This window comes from Equus przewalskii, chromosome X (assembly GCF_037783145.1).
Source record: "Equus przewalskii isolate Varuska chromosome X, EquPr2, whole genome shotgun sequence".
Lineage (NCBI taxonomy): Eukaryota > Metazoa > Chordata > Mammalia > Perissodactyla > Equidae > Equus > Equus przewalskii.
The window spans coordinates 18,301,541-18,324,413 of NC_091863.1; the positions used below are offsets into that span (position 1 = coordinate 18,301,541).

The window sequence follows — 22,873 nt, forward strand, 5'->3', positions numbered from 1 at the left end:
CGCAGGGGCGCCCGCTTCAGCCTCGCTGCACCAGGTCCCCCAGACCCGCCTGTGACGATAGAGGGAGGAGGAGGAGGCAGGGCGGAGAGCCGAAAGTCTGGGAGCACCAGAGCCCTGGTGACTCGCGGCTTCACCTACTAACCATCAGTATCAGCACTTTTATTACTGGAGGACGGGGTGGGGAGGTTGAGGGGCACGCAGCAGAACTGCTGAACCTCAGTCCACTCTGGAGCGACCGTAAATGAGGGCGAGAAGAAAGATTCTTCACAGACGCCTTTTGGGTGGATGTGCCCCAGACGCACACCCAGACCCCGTGGTCCCGCGGAAGCTGCAGTGTTGGGGATGTTTTAAATGGCTCTTACTTGAGAGGAGGCGTGATTTCCACGTTCGAGCGTCTTCGCTCCCCACCCCCTCTCCGCACCAGCCAGTGCGCGCCACCACCTGAGCCTGGCGAGAGCCGGGGCGCACGCAGTCTTCAGCGTCCTCCTTTCCGCCTCTGGGGGGACTCGGCTCTGAACGGGTCTGCCCGACGCCCCCAGGGAGAACTCTTTACTTTTTGTTTGGAAAACCGGGACCATTTCTTTATTCATCTCTGGGTCTCCCCAGAGGAGGACAGGGGAGGGGAGGGCGTGCGCGGCGGGCCGGGCCGGGGGAGGGGAGCGCGGGGAGGGGAGGGGACTGGGTGTAGCCTGGAATTCTCCGTCCTCGTGTTCTTAGGCTGGCGCGCAGAGTCTCCCCGCGATAGCGCCGCCGCCGCTCCCCGCGCCACCCCGTCGTTGGCCTTGGGGGTCGGGTGAGTGGGGTCATGACGCGCCGCGGGGGCTGCCCCGGGCCCCTCCTGCGCTGAGCCGGGACACGGCCCCGCCGCGCGGAGCCCCTCGGGCGGGGAGGCGGCGGGGGGTGGGGAGGGCGCACGGGGTAGGGCGGGGTGGGGGCGGCGCAGAGGCCGCCAAGCTGGGGGGCTCTCCAGGCCGGCGCGGCTGCGGGCAGGAGGGCGTGTCTCCCGCCCGAGGGGACCCTCCCGAGGCGCGGCGCGGAACTCCCCGATGGTGGTGCCGCGGCTTCGGGAGAGCTCCGGGTCTCGCCTCCGCCGCCGCCGCCGCCGCCGCCGTCGCCGCCGCGGGCGCCACCACCGCCGCCGCCGCCGCCGCCGCCGCCGCCGCCCGAGCCCAAGCCCGCGCCGAGCGTGCGCCTCGCCCTCCTCCCGCGCCCGCTCTGCTCTAGGATGCTGCGGCAGGTTCTGCACAGGGGCTTGAGGACGTGTTTCTCCCGGCTCGGCCACTTCATTGCCAGTCACCCTGTCTTCTTTGCCTCGGCGCCGGTGCTCATCTCCATCCTGCTCGGCGCCAGCTTCAGCCGCTACCAGGTCGAGGAGAGCGTGGAGCACCTGCTGGCGCCCCAGCACAGCCTCGCCAAGATCGAGCGCAACCTCGTCAACAGCCTCTTCCCGGTCAACCGCTCCAAGCACCGGCTCTACTCGGACCTGCAGACCCCTGGGCGTTACGGCCGGGTCATCGTCACCTCTTTCCAGAAAGCCAACATGCTGGACCAGCATCACACCGACCTGATCTTAAAGGTGAGAGGGGGGCGAGCGCGGGCAGCCTCTGCCGGCGCGGCTGGCGCGGCTGGCGCGGTTGGGCTGCCTCTGCGCGGGGGTCCGGGCTGAGAGCGCCACCTCTCCCATCCCAGGCGGCTGCCGCAGGGGCTCCCCTGCACTGCGCGCCCCTTGGAGGCCGCCAGGAGCCTCCTAGCCTTCTTGGCGGGGAGCGTCCGGGTCCGGGCCCGGCCCTACCCTCGCCGCCGTCGCCGCCGTCGCCGCTACCCCGGTAGCTGCTGCAACAGTTGGGGCGGCGGCGGCCACAGTGCTGTGGTCTGTGCGCTTGTTTTGGTTACAGTGGTCCTGGGGGCGGGGAGGCTTTGGGGTAACTGGGACAGGAAGGAGCAGAACAAGAGAAGACATTACAGAAAGTCCTGATACTTGGAAACAAAATACTATGCTTGGGAGGGGGATTCAGAGACCCCCCCCTTCCCCGTCCCCATTTTTTTCTCGCTTCCTCTGGCCCCGGAGTGTTTTGAGAAAGGCTGCTGAGAGGGGCTGTGAGGGGGCAGAAGAATGTGAGGTGGGATGGTGAAGAAAATGCCTCCCACCCACCCAGAAAGAAGTGTGGTCTGGCGGCGAGGACAGGGGCTGCCCTGCTGCCCTCTTCCCCGGAGCGAGGTAGCCATCTCTGTCTTCTAGGGTAGGAAATAATGTTTGTGATTCGCAGTTACTTCATCTTTCACAGTAGCTCCTGTCTTCCGAAATTCAAAAACTTCTTTGGGGAAAGAGGGATTTGATTGATCCACTTTATTTGGGTGCATTTGGGCGTGAGGGTGAGGGGCAGAGCCAGAAGGGTGAGGACAGAAGCCAGGCTGTGTGGCCCTGAGAAGAGCACAGGAAACCAAGCAGCTGGTTAGAGAGTGACACTCTCAGAAGCAGAAACAGGTTGTGCTGTCAGCCCAAGGTGGGAATTTGATGTGAAAAGTGAGGTTAATGGTGATAACTTTCAAGAAGTTCCTAAGGAAAGCAAAGGAGTGAGGACTAGACATGGAAAAGTGGAGACCTTGGGAGAGAAAAGCAAAACTAGGTGAGATTGTTCCATCCAAGTCCCTGGTGGGGAATATGGGGCTTGTTTACTTAAGGTTCTCCTCTGGGGAGGGCAGACAGGAACCAGTCCCAACTGGAGCCCTGGGGCAGAGGGATGGAAGGTGCTGGTTTTGTGTGGGTCTCTGGTCCAGATCTGGGATTAGAGGCCAGTTAGAGTTCTAGTCTACTCCTCCCAAAGGGAGGCAGCCAGTGAACCTGAGGCACTCTTTCCTTCTTTTTTCCTCTACAGGTGACCCTTTATCCCTAGAGACAAGCTAATTTTCCTGTATTATTTCCCTCCCTGTATTTGTTGACATGTTATCAATCAGCAGTTAGTAATGAGGGAATCTGACTAGGGACTCAGTGGAATTAGAACCTTCCCACATTGGGTGGCTCATAATATTTTTAATGGCACACACATCATCACACATACTCACCCACCACAGAACCTTAGTAACATTAATCCCGATATGTTTGCTTTTCTCATGATTATACTTCCAGCATCAAAGTGGTTTTTTTCCCCAATACTTCAGTGAACATATTTTGACACACAGATAAATACCGCTCAAAATGCTTTGCCAAGAAAACATGTAGTAGTTTCATCACAGTCTTAAGGAAACTATCATTTAGACAGTCCTGACAGTTGGAAAGCTGCCCCATCGTTTGATAGGTGATCCACTAAATAATGTTTCTCTTTGTATTTTTTTTTTGAGGTGATGTTTCCACTGGCTTTTTAATTTTTTTCCCTAACAAACCGTCACGCCACTGTGACGGGCAGTCACCAGTTACATTCACTCTCAAGGTTAATGAGACATCAACAGGCATATCAGATCTCTTTGCAACTGGATTTTTTTCTCCCCTGTTTGATTTTGATCTGTTCAGGACAGAAAACCATATTATAAGAGAAAGTTGGGACTGAAGAGAGAGGGAGGCTGGCTTTGCCTCCACGTCTAAAGGACAACTTTAAAGGACAGCAGTCTGGTCAGTGAATTGTTTTAAGAAATAGGATGTTTTTTCATTTCTAGGTGCCCGGGAAAAATCAAAACCAAGTGGAATAGTAGTCAGAACTCATTTCTAGCTTATGGCTCTCTGGTCAAAGGAATTCGTACAGCTTGTAAAAACCCAGACTTATGAAACTGAGAGAATTGCCTTTGATTTTAATATCCATTTTTTCTTTCTACATCCAACGCCTATATTTGGTAGGTATGGAGCTGGGGGGACAGAAAAATGGACCTTCAGTAGTCATAGTAATGTAAAGTGTGGGAACGAGCATTTATCTTTTTTGTTCTTTTTTTCCGTTAAAGACATAATGAAGACTTGTCCTTTACAAAAGGTGCTAGGAGTGAAAGAGTCACTGGATCTGCCCTTACTAGTGTAATTCTTCCCCTTTGTTACTGGCATCAAGGATAGCGCTGACAGTTAACATTGTACACAACACCAACCAGCCCTGCCTGTTTTATGGCATGGCATTGGAAGTGAAGTGGAGGAAGCATAAGCAGGGTTGGAGGTGTTCTCAGGCCCCACTACAAAACTGGAGGCAGGAACTTGCAGGATTATGTTGTTTATTCCTCAGAGTGTTCTGGGGTTGTTCCTATTCAATGAAGGAGATTCTTCTTGGGATATTAGTCCAGCTATTTTCTGATCAAAAATAGACTGCAAAGGGATGATGACAAAAAATGAAAACCCAGGTTGATTTTTTTACATATAATCAAGAGTATCATGGAAAAAATAATCCATGTTTGAAAATCCAGCTGATCTGCTTTGGAGGAGCTTTCTCAAATTTGTGCAAGTGACATGATTGCCATACTCTGACTCTGCAGCATAGAATTTGACCCCAAACTATGAGAGGGGTGACTCTGCCTGGCAATGGTTTCCTCTGAAGGCTGCAGGGCAAAGATGTAATTTTGGGCGAAAGTGGGTGGGGCCTGATGATGCTGGCAAGGGATCAACCATTAATTTCTGAACCTCTTTAATCTTCAAAAGTCCTCATTTCACTAGATGATTAAATTTAGCTCAGTATTATATTTTAACAGAAAATTCATGATGTTTGTCTCAGAGCAAATTTCAGAGTAGTGTCTCACGAGCTTTTATAGATATGTTCCCTTTTGACCACCTACAATGAATTATAAGAAGGTCTTGTTGATAATTGATCTGGGCTGTGACCCAAACAATACTTGATTTATTCCAGAATCATCTGTGTAGAATGAAGAACCAGTTTAGCCCAATCCTTAAAATAATGATATCACCTTTACAGCACTTTATAAGTTATAAACACACAGTATGTTTAAATGCAGTAGACACCTCAGGGTAGGCAGGAAAAGTGGTGTTATCCCATTTGACAAATGGGAAAGCTGCTCCTTAGAAATTAACTGACTTGTCCACGGGAAAAAGACACAGACAGACCCAAGACTGTAACCCAGAGTTTTTGACTCCCAGCCAAGTGCTCTTTTCACTATAATTTACCACCTCCCATATGATAAACTACTTGAATGATTTAAAATGTACATTTTCGTTATTCAAATGAAATATATTTGACCAAAATCTCATACCCATCCCATCTCATTGTTCTAAGGACAATGATTCTGCCTAGTGTCAATGAAAATTCACATACAGAAACTCTACATGCCCAAAATAAAGCATAAGATATTTGTTACTAGCAATATACAAAGATGGAATATTTTACTGGGAAAATTTCTGGCACATAGTAAACCCTCAGTAAATACTTGTCCAACAGACCTGCCCTAGTTTACTCAGACATTTGTGTGATAGGTAAAGAAAATTCCATAGAAACTACTTTGAAATGTATTTTCAAAATGACATTTTTATTTTTACAACTTTACAGGCAGTTTTTAGGCTTCTCTTTTTCCAAGATATCATTCTTCCTTCCACGATAACCTTTGTAGTCATATCAAAACATATTTCAGTTTTGAAACTGGGTAGGGGCGTTTCCTTCGCACAGCATCCTCATCTTCAGAGGAACCTCGTAGGATATTTTATTCTAAAACAAGCGAAGGACACATCCTCACTACGCAGACATTCTTCCACTTACTGGGGAATCTCATTTTGTTCAAATATTGAGTTTCTTTTTATTTAAATTTTTATATTGAAATAATACATTAAGTAGAATTAAGTTGCAAAATGAGATTAATCGAATCTAACTTGGAATTATTTAATTTCAGCTTCCACAAAGGGCAGCATAACTGCTAGCTCAGGGTCACAAAGACCTGGTAGCTGGATCAAGATTCCGGTTTTTCTCAGCACTTTCAATGAGCACAGGGATCCCATCATTTCTTTCTCTACAGTCTAAGGATCAGCAGATTCTGGCCTATTTTTAAGCTTAGAAGGAGTTTTTACATTTTTTAAAGATTATTAAAAAAACAAAAACAAAGAAGAATACGAGGCAGAGATGGCATGTGGCTCTCAAAGCCTAAAATATTTATTCTTTGATTCTTTACATAAAGAAGTTCCTATATTGTATTCCAAAACTCCTTTATTGGAGTAATTTCAGGAAGTTAATACTGTTAAATAACCTCTAAGACAGCGGTTCTCAACCAGGATGATTATGCCCCCCAGGGGACACTTGGCAATGATTAGAGACATTTTTGATTGTCACACCTGGGAATGAGTTGCTAGTGGCATCTAGTGGGTGGAGGTCATGGATGCTGTTAGCTATCTGACGTGCACAGGACAGCCCCTCACAGCAAAGAATTATCTGACTCCAAATCCTGCTTGAAGGGGTTCGTTTGTGTGTTTCTTTTGTTTTGTTAGGATTTTTTTTTCAGCTGCATCGATAATGTAAAGTGAAAAAATGTCAAAGAGAATTTCACATCTCAAAATCTTATAGAACTTTGACTGGAGACAAATACGGTGACCTCTGAGGAGATGCTCTTTTGGGCAGATGCGCAGAGAGCAGATTTTCCAGTGTAACCTTCCTCAAGATGCAGTTATCCTTACCCCCTCCTATAGCTCTGTCCTTGATGGTCTAAATTGCGCTGTAGAGGAACCCAAGAAACTGAATACAGTCTAACTGCCTGAATGGCAAAGCTACTGAATTGACGCTGGCCTTGAGACTTGTCAGAGTGCCCGTGATCGGCAGGCCTGACCCTCAATCTGTAGCAGTTACCCACCAGGCCTGGCTTCTCCTGACAGTGTGTAAGACCCCACTGTGAGTGGTGACCTGCCGAGGAGGCAGGAGGCAGTGTTTTGTTGCCTAGTCCAGCTGCTTTGCTTTTCTGAACATAAAATGACAAAAGAGCTTGCATGCAAGGAACAGGGGATCAAAGACCCTTGGGTTTGGAAGGCACCTTAAAGGTCATCTCTGCAGACACTGATGCTGGAATATGCTCTTAGCATCTCAGGGTGCTTTGTCTGGTGACAGGTGCTATGATGCCTTGGGCAGTCTGGTGCCTTTGGTGAGTTATCCAAGTGGCAGATACTCTTAGAAAAGATTTAGCCCAGGCCTGAAAGGGCAACATTCATGCATGTGCTGGGCCAGCCAATTGCCTTTTGCACTTTATTTTTGCACGAGGGGAAAATTAAGGAGACATTGAGGTCACTTTACATTCTCCTTTCATTTCATACGAGGTTCATCCACATAATCCAAGTACAGTAACATTCTAGGGCTGTCTCACTTCTAAGCACATTTCATTTGTGTGAATAGTATCCTCAAATGCCCACCCTACTTGTCTCATTTAGATTTTTGGAGCAATCTTTTACCTCCTTGTATAGATAAGCATTTAGGACAAACTTTGGGTAAACTACTAATTTAAACTGAAATTTAGATATAAAGCTGTGGTGTGAGAGGAAGCTCACCTTTTTAATGACTCAAAGTATCTTGCTAGATGCTATATTGAAGTTAGAGAAGGGTGATTTTTTTAAATTAACACAAAGTGAACCTCTCAGGATTCACCAGACTTATAAACCTCACAGAACAACTGAGCATTTAACTGGTAACTCCTTATGATAATTAAGAGAAGGGGCAGTAAGCTAACAGAAGTTATTTGTTCCTGCCTGAGAGGCTGCAGCATCCCTTGGCACAGGAGCTAGGGAGATGCAAGGTGCTGGGGATCTGATCAACTTTGACTGTGGGGTGCGCCATCTGGTATCTGACTTTGGGGCTCAGTGTGAGCCCCAACTGATACTTGAGATAGGCTTGAAGCAGACCTTTGAAGTCACCTGCTTAGTAGCACATCACAGCAAGCAGGCCTGTCTGCAGCACTGCCTGTGCTGCCGCCACATGCCCGGAAGGCCACAGAACTTCTGAGGAATCCTGCCAGACTGATTTAATGACCAGCAGGGGAGGTGAGTAATCTCTAACCTTTAAAAGACCCAAAAAAAAGGAAATCAACACCAGTTGTTATTTCATATGGGAAGCCCTGAATAATATGTCATGCCTTCAACTTCAGAATTCATATTTTGAACAAAAGGAGGCAATGAGGCAATAGGGAAGCTATTTTTATCTTCTTGCTCTCTAAGAAATCCCCTTGAGAATACTGCTTCTGGTATTTTGAAAGATCCCCATTGTTAGGTGTTCCACTTTAGGTTTAACTTGTGGGCTCCAGGTACAGTTGAGATGAGGATTTGAGTACAAGCAGTTACCTTGGGAGGTGATATCCAAAAACACCTATGAAAGTAAGGAAGTGGGGACATGAAATAGGGAGTAGCAGAAGCCAGTTGAGGGAGTATTTTCAAGCAAGTGTCCACTGTGGGCAGCTGGGGCTCAGTCTCACTGGGGAACTCTGGGAGACACTATAGAACATGTGTCCAAGTTATTCCAACTGTGGGAGAAGAAACCAGATGTTTATTCCCCAACTCTCCAGCCATCGTTAATTGATCCAGCTGCGTCTGGGGGCATTAAATAAATCTCTGGCAATTCCAGATGTGGTATGTGCCCTATAATCAGAATTGGTTTTTTTTTTTTAAAGATTGGCACCTGGGCTAACAACTGTTGCCAATCTTCATTTTTTTTCAAAGATTGGCACCTGGGCTAACAACTGTTGCCAATCTTTTTTTTTTTCTGCTTTTTTTATCTCCCCAAACCCACCCTGTACACAGTTGTATATCTTAGTTGCACGTCCTTCTAGTTGTGGCACGTGGGACGCCGCCTCAACGTGGCCTGACAAGCGGTGCCATGTCTGCATCCAGGATCCGAACCCTGGGCCACCGCAGTGGAGTGCGCAAACTTAACCACTCGGCCACGGAGCCGGCCCCACAGAATTGGTTTTGTTGTTGTTGTTGTTTTATAAAAGCCTCAGGCAGAGAGCTACAGGTGTTTGCAGTAAGTGGTCTCGGCATGTAGAGATGAGTATGAGCTGAGAGAATATGGGTGGGACCCTGAGAGCATCTGGGAGTTTAGGGCCCACGTTCTTAGGGGATGTCCATCCCTTCACTCAACAAGATGGCCATGACCCCATCTCCATGAAGCTTACAGGCAAGAATGATCCAGCAGAGCTGTTTAGTTATTCTCAATTTTGATAAGCAACTGACATTTTCAGTTTTGTCACAGGATAGTGGTAAAGATGATTTCACTCAGGGCCTGGACACCACCAGGACTTGTGGTTTTATATGTGAAATTCCCACATTTGAGTGGCCCGTATCCAGCCCTCTTCCCTTTATGAATACAAGTGAAGTCTGCAGGCCCCCATCTTATAGCCCGCTTCTTCACACATCCTACTTTTGCTGTTCTCCTCCCTAGAAATGCACTAACTCCTTACTTTGAGGTCATACTCACATGACTTCTACTTTATGAGGTCTTCCCAGATTCATGCCTCCCCCTCTCCATTAAATCTATCTGACTTTCAGTCATATCCACATTCTTTGATGCTTAATTATACACTATTCTATAATTTGCTATATTGTCACATGATAGTTTCTCATGAGCAAGATCATAAGCTCTTCAAGGGCAGGAACAATGTCTCATGCTCCCAAATCTCTCCTAGAACCTAGCATAATGTGGAGTGTGCACCAAGTGATTAATAAAGTGTTGCTAGTTGATGGCTTGTAGGATTGAAAATGTGCTCTTCCTTCCCTATTGATTTGTTTTAGTCAAATATAATTTTGCCTGGTAGCATGATCATGGGATTTTTTTAGATCTGTCTTCATTCTTCATCCATGACAAATCTTGGTTCCAAACTTGATGATAGGCAATAAGCATCCATTCTGCTTCAGGATCTGCTGACATTTATTTTATGTCAGGAGAAATTCTTAGAAAACCAAACACCTGACCACCTCTTCTGGTCCAAGTACAGTTGGAAAGGCATAAGTTTGACCTCAGTCTCCAGGGGTCCATTCCCATGTTGTTCCCAACGAGCACCCTTGAAGTCACCTCTCTACTACACATCTTTATTTGCATGAAGTAGTCTCAAAATACCCATACTCAAATGTAAACATGAAGCACATTTTTTTTTTACATCAAGGACAAGTGGTTTTCCCAGCTGTAGCATCAGTGTTCAACAGATAACCATTCTGATGTTACTTAGCCTCACCCTTCTTCAGAGGGAGCCCAGGATAACAGAAAGACATGTTCTAAGAGGTGAACTTAAAAAAATGATACGGTACAAAATCAGTGTATCTCTGGTGAGTTTAACAGAAACACTAGAACTGCTAATCTCTCAGCATTGAAAGTGAGATTCCTCTGCCCATTCTTCCATGGGTTCCACAAATTTGTGGCTACCAAGGCTTTGTCAATTCCTTCTAATTGTCTCAAGAAAAAATTCATCTCTGCTATAGAACTATCATTACAAGTGCTCAAAAGAATCTTTGTGATACTCAGTACCTTAATTTTCTGAGCTCTGCATTGCTCCCTTTTGCTTTTGTTCTTGTTTTGACATAGTATCTAGGCAAGTGGTCATACTGAGTAAAGACTGCTCTTAGACTCTTTTATGTGCCCACACATCACCTGGGCATCTTGTGAAAATACAGATTCTGATTCAGCCTGGGTTGGAACCCACAATTCTGAAGTTCTAACAAGCTCTCAGGTGATGCTGATGCTGCTGGTCAGTGGAGCACACTTTCAGTAGCAAGGCTCAAACTTAGCTGTTGTGAACAGAACACTGGATTTGGAGTCAGGAAAGCCAAGCTCAAGTCCCAGTTCTCCTAAGTATGTGACTTTGCATAAGTCACCTAACCTCCCTGAGAAGCAGTTTCTTCATGTGCTCTGAGTGTCATAGCATCCCCTGTACCCACTTACGGTAAAGATGCAATGAGATAAAGTATGTGAAGGCACTATGCATCCTTCTGTAAGGTGTGTTATCATTATTGCTATTTGCTTTGAAAATGACTGTGATTTCTTCATGTGTGCCAGTTCTTTCAGAGCCATTATTGCCTCTTGAGTAAATATGCATGTAACTTTTTTTTTCCTTTGATCCAACAGGCAATAATGGGTGCTCAATCTGCATTCTCAATACTCAGATTGGCAATTTGTTGGTCTTTAATGACTCTGAGTCATTACAGACGACTGGATTCATCCTACTGCTGAGCATGCAGCTCCTAAGTTCTTAGGCGGGGAGAGCTGTCAGTGGGGATGGGCAGATTGCACTCCAGCTCATCAAGGTGGTTTCTCAGGGCTCAGAACTTCATCCTCATGCTTGACAGGGCTTTGCACACAAAGGAAGCCTTCACTTCCTGCCCAGGAAAGTGACTTCAGCATTAAAAGCTTTAGAAGGCTGTGGGCTCCAGTTTCAAGGTTTTCTTCACTACTCCTCACAGCACAGGCATGTCAGAAAGGGATTCTCCGGCAATTTAGGTAAAAGAGTTGATAACTCTCCTCTCTCACTTAATTTACATGACTACAGTGTTTCCCTGGGAAATCTTGCAGACATAAGTAGATCTGCAAGCACTTCAAAGGGAAGAGTGTCGTCAGAATTGCCAGAGATCAGGAGAACCAGGCAAAGTGATAATTGTAAAGCCCTTTGAAACTGTGAAATGTAAAATTTTGCTGACTGGGGGTTTTAATCATTTAGGTCAGTGCATTGCCCCACCTTCCCCTTTCTAAAATTTCTTTTTATAGGGTTATAAAAGAAATCTATAATGATTTACGATCAAAATCAAACGCACCTAAGGAAATTCCTCTGCCTGTATGGTTCTCTTTGCCTAAACTCTTTAAACAAGACTAACCTCAGTGTAAGTGAGAATTAGCAGTTCTCAAATTTGAATGTGCTTTCAGATTCCTCGGGAATTTTATTAACACGCGTATTCTGGTTTGGTAGGTCTGGGCCAGCAGGCCTGAAATTCCGTACTCCTAACAAGCTCCCAGGGCTGCTGCTGCTGCTGGTCTGAGGTCCACACTGACTAGAGCAGTGGATCGGTGGACCTGAGGAACTTTTGTGTGTCCTGACTAATTACTCAATGCCATTTAATTGCCTCCATACTCTAAGGCAGTGGTTCTCAAACTTGAGTGGATATCCCCTGGAGGGCTTGTCCAAACACAGATTTTTGGGTCTCACCTCCAGAGTTTCTAATTCTGTATGTCTGGGGTTGGGCCTGAGAATTTGCATCTCTAACAAGTTCCCAAGGTGATGCTTTTCTTGCTGGTTCAGGGACCACAATTTGAGAGCCACGGCTGTAAAGCATCTTAGTAATTAGTTGCCAGGACTTATTCCAAAAATGCAGTCTCTCTCTCTGTAGAACCTAGCCAACAGATACAAGCAGGGTGCAAGAGTTATTTGTTCAGTGGTGAATTCTGAATGACGCTGTAAGAACTAGTGTGCAAAGGGTACTACATAAGTCTGAACCTTACAAGTTTGCAGTTTAAGACAAACATATCGGACAAAGGGGCCTGCTCCACTGCCTTTCTCCAGGTGCTAGAGTTTAGGAAAAAGGGGCTGAATAGAAGAAAGGACACTCTGAGATGGGGGGAAAGAAATAAGCCCCCTACTCACACACAAATACACTGTGGATGATATTGCTACCATCACTACGTGATTGCCAAAGTTTCCTTTCTTCAAAAGACTTCCAAAGACTTTACATCAAATCAGAAGGCACAGTGGCTACAAATAGGAGCTACATGTTGCGTTTCTGAGACAAGGACCTAGCTTTGTGGTTACCAGAGGTGAAGTGTTCATGGGGAGGGCCCTGGCAGCTAATGTTCTGTTTCAACTACTGTCTGATGTCAGTGCTGTTAGAGCGAGGTGAAGTGAAACTGTAGTGAAGTTCAGTAAGTACTGGTTTTGTCATAGTGGAATAAGTGTTGTTTCAGAGCCCCAAATTTTTGTATTTGAGGCTGTGAATCATTAATGGGTCCTTGATCAAGTTAAGTGACTTGATCTCTGGGGTCTCAATTTCCTCACCCATAAAATGGGATCAGCAATATCATCATCATGGGGTTGGAAGATAAAAGGAGATAATGTGTGTGAGCAAACTTCATAAAGTGTAACATGCCTGAAGCCACAGAAATCTCATAATATCTGCACTGAGTGCACACATGTTTGTCTGGGGCAAGAGGACAAACTCCTGAGGATTCCCAGGGGAGAAGAATAAACACCTTAGTCACCAAGTTGACACATTTTGCATCCATCTCTTTTTGTAAAAAGTGCCTGTAGAGTCAATGACTACCTTGTACTAACCAAAAGCTCTGCTGACATGGCCTTATACTTTCAGATGATTAAATAATATTGCATCCATCTATATCTTTACTTTGAATGACCCAAAGAGAATACAAAATAGCATATCTGACCATCCTTTGTCTATGCCTCTAAAGCCCTAGACCTGCATTGTCCAATTCAGAAGCCACTAGCCACATGTGGCTATTTGATTTAAATTTAAATTAATTAAAATTAGCAATTCATTTCCTCAGTTGCACTAGCCACTTTTCAAGTACTCAATAGCCACATATGCCTGAAATGAACAGAACAGATAGAGAACATTTTCATCCTCAGAGAAAGCTCTATTCGACAGTGCTGCTTTTCACAGATGAAATAACTGATACATCAGATAGCTTAACTAATAAGCAGTGGAATCAAGATTCCACCACAGGTCTAGCTTCTAAAGCATCATTTAAAAAATAACTGCACCAGATTGTCTCCATGAAATACAGAAATAGATGAGTAAGGCATGGCCCCTGGTGTCTGATGGCCTTGAAGTAGTATTTCAATCAGTAACAGAGTAAGGGGGAACTTTCAGTTTCAGCTTCGACCTGTAAAGAGCTTGAAAATTGTCACTCTCATCCTTATAACAAGAAAAACCTACACAAACTGAAAATCAGTGACTTGGATACATCAGAGAACTGAGGTCACAGGGCAAACTGCCATCCCAAAATCTGTAGAGGCAGGCACATCCATAGAGACACAGCCAGTCTGCTTACCTGGAACAGAAGCCTCTGGTAGAAACACTTAAATGGTAATTTTGACAAATTGCTGGAGGCTGAGTGTGGAGTAGCATGACAGCGAGAGACTCCTGGGGGCTGCAGTCACTGTCTTTGTAGGGGGAGGGATCGGGGGCTCAGAATTCTTGGGCTTCCCCTCCAGAAACCTCACCATATTCCCAAGGTGAAGATCTGGCAGGGAAATGTGGAAGAGTAATCATTGTGAAGTCTACTCAGTCTTCTCCATAACATGGCCCTACTCTCCAGGAAAGAGGACTTTGCCAGAACACAATTCTGAAACTTTATCCTAGGTTCCTCCCCACCAAAGCCCCCATCAGACTTTCTGTCTCACCTAAGGGGAGGGAAAGAGTCCTCAGGTGTCAGGGCTTCAAGAAAATAGATTAGGAGTGTTGCAGCCAGGGAAAGCAGCAAGGGGCTGGAGTGAAAAACTATACCACTGGAGAAATATTTGAGGGTAATACCCAAAGGCACAGGCCCACTTAAAGACTGAGATTTCACTGGAAAAGTTTATAGCATTTTCCTTCCCTATACTCTACTACCACATCAACAAGGGCTTCAGTATAATAATGGTGGATTACAGCTTAGAGAGCTGCAAGACACAGACTCTCTCTGAGGAGGAGTACTTAGGGAAGCCCAAAGTCAAGAGGAGAGACAAAAACAATGACAATAGAGAAATCTGAAGCTTCTGGTAACTATAGCCACAACGGACATTAAATACATCCCAACTCCTAGAGTAACATAAGTCCTCACTGTAAAGGCCTGTTTACCTCAGTTCCTATTAACTGATACAACATGTCCAGCTTTGGGAAAAAAGTTACAAGACACGCCAAAAGAAAAAAACATAGTCTGAAGAGACAAAGGAAGCATCAGAACCATACTCAGATACGACACAGATGTTAGAATTATCAGATGGGAAATTTAAAATTATTATGATTAATATGTTACGGGCTTTAATGGAAAAAGTAGACAACATCAGGAACAGATAGATAATGTAAGTAGAGAGATAGAAACTCTCAGGATGAACCAAAAGGAAATGCTAGAAATCAAAACTGTAGCAGAAATGAAGAATTGCTTTGATAGACTGGTCAGTAGACTCAACACAGCCCAGGAAAGAATCAGTGAGCTTGAGTACAGGGTAACAGAAACTTCACAAACTGAAACGCAAAAAGATAAAAAAGTGAAAACACCCCAGAACATTCGAGAATGGTGAGACAATATCAGAAGGTGTAACATACACATAATTAGAATCCCAGAAGGAGAAGAGGGAATGTAGCAGAAGAAATATTTGTAGTAGTAATGGCCAAGAACTTTCCAAAATTAATGATAGACACCAAACTACAGATTCAGCTAGCTCAGAGAACACCAAGGAGGATAAGTACCAATAAAACAAAACTTAAGCATATCATATTCAAACTACAGAAAACCAGAGACAAAGAGGAAATCTTGAAAGAAGCCAGGGGGTTGGGGATAAGAACTACATCAGACTTCTCATCAGAAACCACACAAGCAGAAAGAGAACAGAGTAAAATGTTTAAAGAGTTAAAAGGGAAAAATCTCACCAACCTAAAATTCTGTATCGAGCAAAATTATGCTTCGAAGTGAAGGAGATATGAAAGCTTTCTCAAACAAAAACTGAGAGAATTCATTGCCTGCAGACTTGTCCTGCAAGAAATGTTCTTCATGCCAAAAGAAAATTATATAGGTCAAAAACTCAGATATATATAAAGAAAAGAAGGGTGTTAGAAAAGGAATAAATTAAGGTAAAATAAAATCTTTTTAGTTTTCTTATTCTTAATTGATCTAAAAATCAATTAAGATCTAAAAGGTAACTGTTTGTTTAAACTAAAATTGATCTAAAAGATAACTGTTTGTTTAAAGCAATAATAGTAACAATGTATTGAGTGATAATAACATATGGATATGTGGAATGAATGTCAGCCATGTCACCAGGGACAGGAGGGAGGAAATGAGAGTACTCTATTATAACTGTACTACCCATGAAGCATTACAGTATTATTTGTAGGTGAACTTAGATTAGGTATAAATATATATTGTAAGTGCTAGGGAAACAACTAAAAAATTTTTTGAAAGAAGTATAATTAATATACCAAAGGAAGAGATAAGATGGAATAACATAAAATTTTCAGTTAAAACAAGATAAGGCAGAAAAAGAGGAGGAAAAAGAAACAAAGAACAAATGCAACAAATAGAGAACAGTTACAAGCTGGGTAGATACTAATCCAACTATATCAATAATTACTTTGAATGTGAATGGTATAAATATACCAGTTAAAAGATAGTGACTGTCGGAGTAGATTAAGAAAAAAAAAAAAACTGGGGTCTGGCCCCGTTGCCAAGTGGTTAGGGTTCTGCATGCTCTGCTTTGGCAACTCAGGTTCACAGGTTCAGACCCCATGTGCAGACCTACTCCACTCATCAGTCATGCTGTGGAGGCATCCCACATACAAAATAGAGGAAGACTGGCACAGATGTTGGCTTGGGGCTAATCTTCCTCAAGCAAAAAAAAAGAGGAAGATTGGCAATGGATGTTAGCTCAGGGTGAATCTTCCTCACAAAAATAAAATAAAGGAAAAACAAAACCAACTCTATGTTGTTTACAAGAAACTCACCTTAAATATAAAGACTCAGGTTAAAAACAAAGGGATAGAGAAAGATATACCATGCTAATACTAATCAAAAGAAAGCTGGAGTAGCTATAGTAATTTCAGATATGGCTGACTTCAGAACGAGGAAAATTATCAGGAATAAAGACGGGCATTACATAATGATAAAGGGGTTAACTCTCCAGGAAGACATAACAATCCTAAACATGTTATGCCTTAACAGAGCATTAAACCCACTACTGATACTATTAATACTACTAAATAGACAAACCCACTACTATGGTTGGAGACTTCACCATTCCTCTGTCAGTAATTGAAAGAACAAACAGGTAGAAAATCAGTAAGGATATAGATGACTTCGACAGAAGCAAGAGGCAGGATGTCTAATACTCTGAGGAGAGTCATAATCCAACTTTTATAAGGATAGCTCTTATAGAAGTATAGAGAAGTTAAGTTGGAGAGGCAAGACATTGGCAATCTGGAGATCCCCTCCTCCACCCAGGGAACTGCTGTAAGTCTGTAAGCAAGAGGCTTTGAATAGGATAGCTGCAGAAGGAGAAAAAAGGAGAGATTAGACCACCATTTTCCAAAATGTGTTTTAGGAAAGTTTACTTTAATGCTGCAAAAAAAATTGGGTTCTGTGACCAAATAACTTTGGGAAACAATGCATGTGGTATCCCCATTTCAGATCCTTGTATTGAATGCACGTTAGCATATCAAAGTCTTTAAAAAGTTCCTCTGTAAAGAAATCTATTTAACTCTGTCCAGTTCAGCATTTCTCAAGTTATTTGATCACTAATACTTCTTACCTTTTTGGTGACCCCTATTAATATCCCAAGGAACTAATGTACTTCTGAATACACACTGAAAATACTATCCCCCAAATAGGAAGATGGAATCAATAGGACTGGAGGTTGATTGTATCTGTGAGTAAACAAAGGGGAAATGGTGATACTGGCTTAGAAGTTTCCCACCTGGGTAAGTAGAAAGAGGCTGATGCTGTTAACCATAAGAGGAAACAGGTGGAAGAGCAAATTTGGAGGAAAAGATTCAGCTGTTGGATATATACCAGTTGAGATATTGCCATAATATATATTTGCAAATCTTCAGGAGGCAGATGGAAATTCAGATCTGGAATTTGGAAGAGATGTGAGGTATTGATGTGAACTGGATATTGGTCAACATAAAGATGATAAGCCAAACCTTGGAGGTAGAATTCATTGCCCAAGAAGAGTTTACTTGAATGTGACAAGATCAGAAGTGCCAGGGACAGAATCTCAAATTTCAAATAGTAATATCAAATTTACAAGGTAAGCAAAGGTAGAGGAGTCAGTTAGATGGACACTGGAAAGCCAGGTTGAGGGGTAGGAGGATAGGATACAGTTGTGTCATGGAATTCTTCAGGGGAGAGAAAGAGGGTTTCAGTCAAACCACACATATTTATTGAATGCCTTTGTTTGCCAGGCACATAGTAGAGGATGCAGCAGTGAAGAAACCATTCCCATGCCTTAATGGAGCCTACTCGATTCCCATGAAAATCTCAACATGCTTAATCATCTTAGATATTTTTAAAGTACTGCTTTGACCCCACATTATTGACTTAACCTGTGTATCTGCTGCGAGTTTACGAAAATGAGAACCAAAAAGTAGCCATCAGATTTACCTGCTTAGAAGTCACTGTTGAGTTTGGCTTAAATGCTGGGATAGAGTCTAGACTGGAGTGGTTTGAGAAGTGAGTAGGAGGTGAGAAATGAAGTTAGCAAGCATGAATCACTCTTTGAAGTGTAGTTGGAGACAGCAAATGTAAAGAGCTCCTTAAGAGGAAATGTGGCAGAAGTTGGAAGGGAAATGGGGTCAATGAGGCCTTTTTTTAATACGGGAGAGACATAAGCATATTTCAAAGCTTATGGGAAAGAACTAGTATAAAAAGTTAAAGGACATGGGAGGAGAGGGGATAAACAATACTAGGAAGAAGGAAAGGAAAGCCAGAACTGGAAGGAGTTGATCTTAGAGAGAGGGAGAGTCATGGCCTTGATTTTCACAGGAGGGGAGGATGGAAACAGATAGATGTGGGTATTTTTGTGGATATGGTAGCAGCAAGTTGAGGGTAATTTTCATCTGATGGCTTGGGGTTTTCTCTACAAGATAGAAAACAAGGTCAGTAGCTGAAAGTGAGTCTTGTCAAGTGCTAAAGAAAGGGAGCATTTGTCTAATACCTATGGGCTTGGAAGCCGAGTGACAAGGGAATGAAAAGAGACTAGTAAATTAGAAGCAATCTCTTTCCGAGAATTTGGGTATGAAAGCTAAGAGACAGTCTCTCCTTCCCTTTTGTCTCAAGATGGGCAAAAGTATAGAGAAAAAATTGAAGTGGGAGTGAGAGGCAAGTTGAGAGTTCACAATGGATATATTTAAATTTCAGAACAAGAATGTGGATTATATAGAAGGAAGGATTTCTTAACTCCAGGAGTTGTTTGGCATATGAATGGCTCATCAGGGGAGACTGAAATGACCCAGAATGGTTCAAAGAGAAGTCGGTGCAGTGTGACCTCCAAGGGTGACACAGCCTTTGAATTCTGTCACATATCTCAGTGGTTCTCAACCCTGGCTACATGGTAGAATCACTGGAGGAATTCAAACTTACCATGCCTAGGTCTCATGCCCATATCATTCCATTGGTCTGAAAACAGGGTGCTCTACTTCAGTTGTGGTCCACAGACTGGCAGCAGCAGCAGCAGCATCCCTTGGGACCTTGTTAGAACTGGAGAATCCCAGGCTTTACCCAGACCTACTAGATCAGAGTCTGTATTTTTAGAAGGTCCCCAATTGATTTGTGTACACATTAAAGTCTGAGAAATGCTGGACTAAAGCATGGTCTAGAGTGGGGCCAGACATGGGTACTTTTTTAAAAGTCCCCCAGGAAATTCTAATGTGCAACCAGAGTTGAGAACCATTGCTACATAGAAAAAGAGATACTTTTAAAACTGTATTAAGCTCATGTGATAAAATTCATAGACACACACACACAGAGTGCGTGTAAAAACTAGTGACATCCAAATAAGGCCTACAGTTAATAGCATTGTACCAAAGTCAGTTTCATGGTTTTGATAATGTATTATGGTTATGTAAGATGTTATTATTAGGGAAGCTGGGTGACAGATACACGAGAACTCTGAACTATATTTACAACTTCTTGTAGTCTTCAATTATTTTAAAATAAAAAGTTAAAAAGAAAACATTTTAAGCTAAGAGCCTGCCTAGGATGAGGAGCAGCTGTTCTCCATCATAATCTAAGAAATCAACAGGCTCCATCATTCGTTCAGAAGGGAGCCATTGGAGGATTGAAAGCAGAGAGATGACAGGTTTGGATTTGTATTTTAGAAAAATAAATCTGGCGGCACTTTGGAGGACTGACGAAAAGCAAAAAGTATGAGTTAAGAGGCTGTTTCTGTTGTCCAGATAGATTATAAGGGCTAGAACCAAATCAGGAGCAATGGAAACGGAGCACGAGAGGATGGATTTGAGAGATTTGGGAGGCAAAATCAAAAGGATTTGATGAATGATTCAGGGATTGTCAACTTTGGCTGTGTATATAGGTCCCTGGGAAGCTTTTGTAAAACACAAATCCCTGAGCCTTCAGTAAGAGATTCTGATGTAAAAGTATGAGAGTGGGCCCAGGCATCTGAGTTTGTAGGGTTCCACAGGTGGTTCAAGTGGGCAGGCTTGAGAGCAGCTGGCTCAGGCTGAGGAGGCGGCAAGTGCAGGGTAAACCTCACAGGTTTTCAATCCAGTAGTGCCTGGAACCAGCAGAGGATGAGGAGGAGGCAGCAAAGAGACAGCCAGGATAAATTAAGGAGGTAGCCCTTCTTCCACTTGTTTTATGTCGAGTAAAATTGTAAAACTTTGAGTTAAAATGTGTAAATCCATAATCCTGGCAACCTAGCTATCTTCCCAGGGCTTATCTAAACAAATATATGTTTAAATGAAAATAAACCGGAGTTCAATTGTTTGTGCCATCTAAACAACCTCAGCTTTTTAAAACAACAACTTTCAGTTAACCCCAAAATTTGAAGTATTTATACAAACAAAGGAATCTCCAGGAGGCTGGGCTAAATGCTTTGGGAACAAGATGAAATTCCTTGTTTTTACTGATGTTAGCCCCTCTGCATATTCTGGAAAGCCTCTTCCAACCTTTCTCCTAACCCGCCTAGACACTGTTCCCATCTTTCATTTTGGGTTGACTGGGTTTTGCTCCTGTGAGGCTGTTTTTTGAAATCCATCCAAATGCTGCAACGGGTGTGGAGTGTGGTTGCCCCTGTCCCGCTCTCCTGGGTCAGCAGGGCAGCAGACGCAGCAAAGCCTCCAAAGTCAGCACTCACTGCTAATAAACCCCCAGATTCCACGGAAGGTGTTCTGGGAGTGTGCACCATGCCCTCAGAGCCTCAAGTGGGAAGTGGCCAATGGCTAATAGATTGTCTTTTACAGAGTGACCTGCCAAAGCCACTAGTCTGCCTCATAAAAATAATCTGGGGTTTCCTCACTGAGAGTTGCTTGCTGCCTATGGGATCTCGCTTTATAAAGTTGTATGGAAAGCACCATAAAAATGTTTCCATTTCAAAATGGGCTGCTCTTAAGCATTTCAATTTTCCCCTTTAAGAACATTTTTGTCCCTTTTTTAACTTAAAACAGAGAAGTTACAAGCCCACTAGTATCCATTATAATAATGCATAAGCACCTCATAACATATAATAAGCACATTACAGAGTTCAACAATTATTCAAATGGTAAATGTGAGATGGAAAACATTAAGGTGGCATTTACAGGGATATTTCCGTGTTCCAGGTTCTTCTATTTTATGTCTCAGCATTCTACTAGCTATGTTATTTACAAGGTAACAGAGTAACACCGAAGCTCGTCCATGTCTTAAATGAACCCAAACTCAGTTTGAGATCTGCAGGCTGGTTTATGTTGATTCTGATAAAGCTACTTCAGCTTGGAAAAGGAGACAGGAAATGATAGACTGAGAATTTTAAAATCTCTTCATTCCTAATTCCAATGTCCTATTCTTTCTAGAACTGTATATGTTAATATCTGCCTGTGTATTCCTTTGAGAGCTGGGCTGGAAAAGCGTTGCCGTGCTGTTTTGTTTTGTGTTTCAATTGCCAGAGCATCTTTACTTTTAGACATAAAAGTACATATACTTATTGGAACAATCATTTTTTCCTACATGCTCTGGTTCCTTTTGTTTGTTTGTTTACTTTTTTGTTTGTTTGTTTCTCCCCCCCCCCACCCCCGAGTCTTTGAGAACTTGCTAGTACTTTTGCTTGATCACGTCTCAGTATTTAACTAGGTTTCAGGACATGCAAGTGGAAGCTGTTTAATGCATGCTGGTGATGGCAAGGCCATTGGACAAGAGTGTGTTGGCTTGTCTGAGAACTTTTCTGTCTTGAGTATTGTGTGCCTGCACTGTGCCAGGAGTGCGGCTGTAACAAAGAATAAGACTCAAAGAGCTGAAAGAAGATGTCCTTACAATATGGCAAGTGATGAGACAGATGTGTTCACAGACAGGGGACCAGAGAGGATGTCACCTGCATTTCCAGAGCAGGCTTCCTGGAGGAGGTGATGCCTGACCTGAGCCCATCACTCCTCACAAGTCCAAACTCCTAGAAGCAAGGGCTGGGGACTGCGACTTGGCTGCTCACGAAGCAGCCCTAGTTTCTTACTACTGCTCATCTGCAGCAGCTTCTCCACCCAAATCAAGAACAGTGCCCTCCAGATCCTTCCTGCCTCACATCAAATAAGGTACTGCAAAACATCATGTTTAGTAAACCTTGCCATCATGCCTCCCACAAAAAGAGAAATGCTGCTTCCCACAAAGAATAAAATTCTCACGTCATGAGACAGACAATTGTTCCATGAGGAGAACACCACTAGACAGCCAGGAAGAACATGGGATTTCTAGGCATTAAATTAAACCATCACGTGCCTCAGGAATAGAAACTCATGGGCAAAGGTATCAGCTACACTTTCTGATTGAGACGGGGAGAAGTTCCAACATTTACTAACAACTTGTGATGTGCTCTCCTGCCAGGCACTCTATCTACATTGTCTCATTCAGAAATCAACATCACTTCCAGACAGTAATCCCATTTTGATGATGAGGAAACTGAGACTCAAGAAGGGGGATTTGCTCAAGGTTATCAAGTAGTCACTAACTTAGTTGGATATGAACACAAGTCTGTATGACTCCAATGTCAGGCTCTTTCTAGCATGCCAGGTTGCCTCTGGAGCTCTTCTTCCTTGCAG

At 43.7% G+C, this 22,873-nt stretch overlaps 1 protein-coding gene across 2 annotated transcripts in view; it reads left to right on the plus strand.

Annotated features, from left to right (window-relative positions):
* The first annotated feature begins 723 nt into the window (after nucleotides 1-723).
* The window catches only part of PTCHD1 (patched domain containing 1), a 54,995-nt gene continuing 32,845 nt past the window's right edge, over nucleotides 724-22,873 (plus strand). Inside the window, exons 1-2 of one of the 2 annotated variants that reach the window (XM_070606713.1) lie at nucleotides 724-793; nucleotides 1,225-1,576. In XM_070606713.1, coding sequence (XP_070462814.1) covers nucleotides 1,226-1,576 — 351 coding nt within the window. In that variant the 5' untranslated portion in view covers nucleotides 724-793; nucleotide 1,225. Of the gene's footprint in view, nucleotides 794-936; nucleotides 1,577-22,873 lie in introns of those variants that run through there. The other variant, XM_008536756.2, reaches the window with a different exon arrangement.